General features: G+C 40.5%; 1 protein-coding gene across 1 annotated transcript in view; it reads right to left on the reverse strand.

Annotated features, from left to right (window-relative positions):
* gas2b (growth arrest-specific 2b) overlaps positions 1 to 3329 on the reverse strand; it is a 16265-nt gene that overhangs the window by 7791 nt on the left and 5145 nt on the right. Inside the window, 2 exon segments of the mRNA XM_035652030.1 lie at positions 3217 to 3265; positions 3267 to 3325. Of these exon segments, the coding sequence (XP_035507923.1) occupies positions 3217 to 3265; positions 3267 to 3325 (108 nt within the window).

Consider the following 3329-nt stretch of genomic DNA (forward strand, 5'->3'; position numbering starts at 1 on the left):
GGGGGGGGGTGTATACAGTATGTGTGCTCTGAGAACTTACGCAATTATAGTTCCTTTTTGCATTACCATGCTCACTAAAATGCTGATGGACGTACAGCCCTAAGCTGACACAAGCAATCACCCTGCTGCCGTGTGTGTGTGTTTGGGTGTGTTTTGATTCTTTCCTCTATGTTCAACTTACTTATAAACTGGATGACATTTGGTTCCGGGAGTTGATCTTTTTTACCTCTGTATGGGTTCAAAGCGGTTCAGGGGTCACCTAGAAACAAAAGACCCCTGGATCTATGGAGTTCAATGCTCTCAAGGAAATTGAGAAAGGAGAATGCTGAAAGGGGCTGTCTGGCCAAAATGCTAAGCTCAAGCACAACCAATAACATCATCCTCACTTTTTGGCTCCTTGATTTTAATAAGCTACAAACTAGTGTTCAAAACAAGATGGCTTGTGTCTTATGTAGATAGCATGAAAGGCAAGCAATGTAATGGCTCGGCATTGATATGTGTGGTGTCTTGAATGTCTTTTCCTTCCATTGACACAGTCAGACAGTGCTCCCTTGCTACAAAGGCTGGGAAGAGAGCCTAATTGGCGCAAGAGAAGAAAGAAAAGCCTTCCTCTGTTTTGTAACACAAAGAATTGCAAGCAGCACTCCAGCCCAGCATGATTTGAATAGCCTCCAGAGGGAATAGAGGAAGAGGGAGGAGAAGGGACGGGGGGCTAGAAAGTATTACATGTGGAGGAGGGCGTCTATGCTCAGCCGCTCATTAACAAGCTGGTCTGATTAAAAACCCCTCACTAATGACTGTGTCTCGCGTAAATCAATAGTTATACTGCTCTTTAAAAAAGGTCTGATACACATTAAATGGCACGTTCTTCCATAGGAGCTGCACAGGGGTTATCATGGTATAATGGGTAATTAGATTATGGCTGCGTTTCCTGCCAACACATGTAGGCAGCTGTGAGGCTTCAACTAGTAATGTTATTGAGTCAGCGGGTTGATGGGCTGCAGCCACCCTATTCACACAGCTGAGGTGTGTTGGCTTGTCGCGGCCAAGGAGAAAAGGAAAGGAAGCATTTGAATAGGCGGTCTACAAACTAGGCAAGTTATAGGTTGAAACTGACAGATGACACGGAGTTATGCGGTGAAACGTTGTATCTGCAAAGCTGTTATAGAGAAGGGTGAGCACAAAAAACAGTCGGAGATATAGAAAAACAGATCCTTCCGATATTTAAATACCTTTTACCTTACATTTTAATTTTGCTTTAACAGAAAACAGCATTCGCTGACCTGGCCATTAAACTAATAGCATGCTTTGGTTTATCACATCTTTATAGCCTCTCTTTGGGAAGTGCTGTTCAAACACAATCCTCTTCGTGTTATTGAACAGGTCTGCTGTGGGAGAAACAGGTGCTTCTCTGTGACTTGGAAACAGGTAGCCATATTTTCTAAATGGCAGTAAAAAATATGTTGTCTGGTCAACCAGTCGAAAAATGTAGCTGCTAACTCTGTTTAAACAAACTGTCGCTTCGGCAGCATGATTACCAGTTTTCAGGAGTGTTGGGGTCAATACAATTTACCAGAGCCTTAATGGCGCTTCAACTTACGTGGAGCAATTAGCACCAAAAGCTGGCTGATACACCTCTGTTTTAATTGTTAGGAAGCATAACGCTGGCAAGATCAATTCCTGTCAGTCTGTTTGAAGAACGATTTCCAGGAAACCATTTTTTAGCTCTAATCCTTAAGCATATTCCCCAATGATATGGTATTGGAAAATTGGATTTAAATGTTACAGCATGTACACTTCATGGGATTCATGAATAATGCATTCCTTAGACAATATAATTCAGACAGTGTGACTGAAACATACACTGAAGCTGTTGTTCTTCTTTTGTATGCGATTCATGGCTGTATAAGAGATAGGAGATAGTGAAGTGAAAACGTTTCATCTTATATTCAAACCGCTCTTCCACATATGTGGACTTGAACTTCCCCAGTGGGCTGCCAAGGCCCCAATTTGAAGCTGCCACACCACGGGTCATATCTTTCTCAAAATCATCTTGAAAGAACGTGGTTTGTTTTTCCTTCGGGTTTGAACTCTTTGCTGAAGGGTCTATGTTGCTGAAATAAAATCATTGTCAGCCTAGTCTTATCCTGACTGACATTGCGTTGCCAAGCAACCCTGCCTCCCAGAGGCCATTCCTCGATCCTTGTGTACAGACGCATATGGATGGTGCACGACTTTTCCAGGAGGCTGAAAGGGCACCTACGTCTCCATCCCAAATGCATGCAAATCGGTCGCTTTTTTTTTTTTTTTTTTTTTTCTTTTTGAAAAAAAAAAAAAAAAAAAAAACACGCCTGCACTGTTGCTGACTCAGCTGTTGATTAATAAACCTGAAAGCCTCACACCTCACATTCTTATTATTGTGCTGTAGCATTTGATGACTCATCTTTACTTGCGTCGAGCCATTAAATTTGGCTTCATCAATTTACCACTTTATGGTATCCAAAGTACTCAAGTTGTAAACTTCCACCCGATTCATCTCTTACCTTATAAAAACCCACATATTAGAACATATTATCATCATACTAGTGGAGGAAAAATACCTCTTATGACACTCATTTTATTTCTGCCTGACATTTTCTCGTTGTGAGACAATCTTTTGGCTGCACTGATTATGTTCAGGGTACTATTATTCATTTACAATGGATTTTACATATATTTTGCACACAGAGTTCGGATGGTGGACATTACAAAAATGGCCAGACTTGACACAGGAGAATGTGTTCACAGTCCTGAGTCTTGTGTGTGGTTAGGTTTATGAACAACAGAAGGATTTCTGTATTAGTGACAGGATTACAGGCTTCGTGTGTTTTTTTCTTTTTTGCTAAATTTCAATGAAAAAAACAACTTCCATGTCTCTATGCTCTCAAAGTCTGGACTTGACGAAGCACCACCATATTTCCTAAGCCTTATTTTAAGTTAATGAAAAACACAAACAATTACTACATTCAGATGATATATACTACAACTAATGAAAACCCTGATGGATATTTTATTTCACACAGCTGGACCTTTAAAAAAAATTTAATTAGTGTCAAGTCGAAACATTTTTTGCAGATACCACCCAGAATTGAGATTTTGTGACTTGGAGAGTTAATGTACATTAACCTCCTTATATGTTGATAAAAATTTGTAACAAATGGTAGATACATCGCTTACCCTTAATATACAGAACTTTATCCCCAACACGTTAGCAGCCTTTAGGTTTTGTTTCTCTCGACAAGACACCTGGTGGGCAGCCTGCAGGGGGGATTTTCAATGAATGTTTCTCC

The sequence above is a fragment of the Morone saxatilis genome, unplaced genomic scaffold (assembly GCF_004916995.1).
Source record: "Morone saxatilis isolate NCDOM2014 unplaced genomic scaffold, NCSU_SB_2.0 Contig11, whole genome shotgun sequence".
NCBI lineage: Eukaryota > Metazoa > Chordata > Actinopteri > Moronidae > Morone > Morone saxatilis.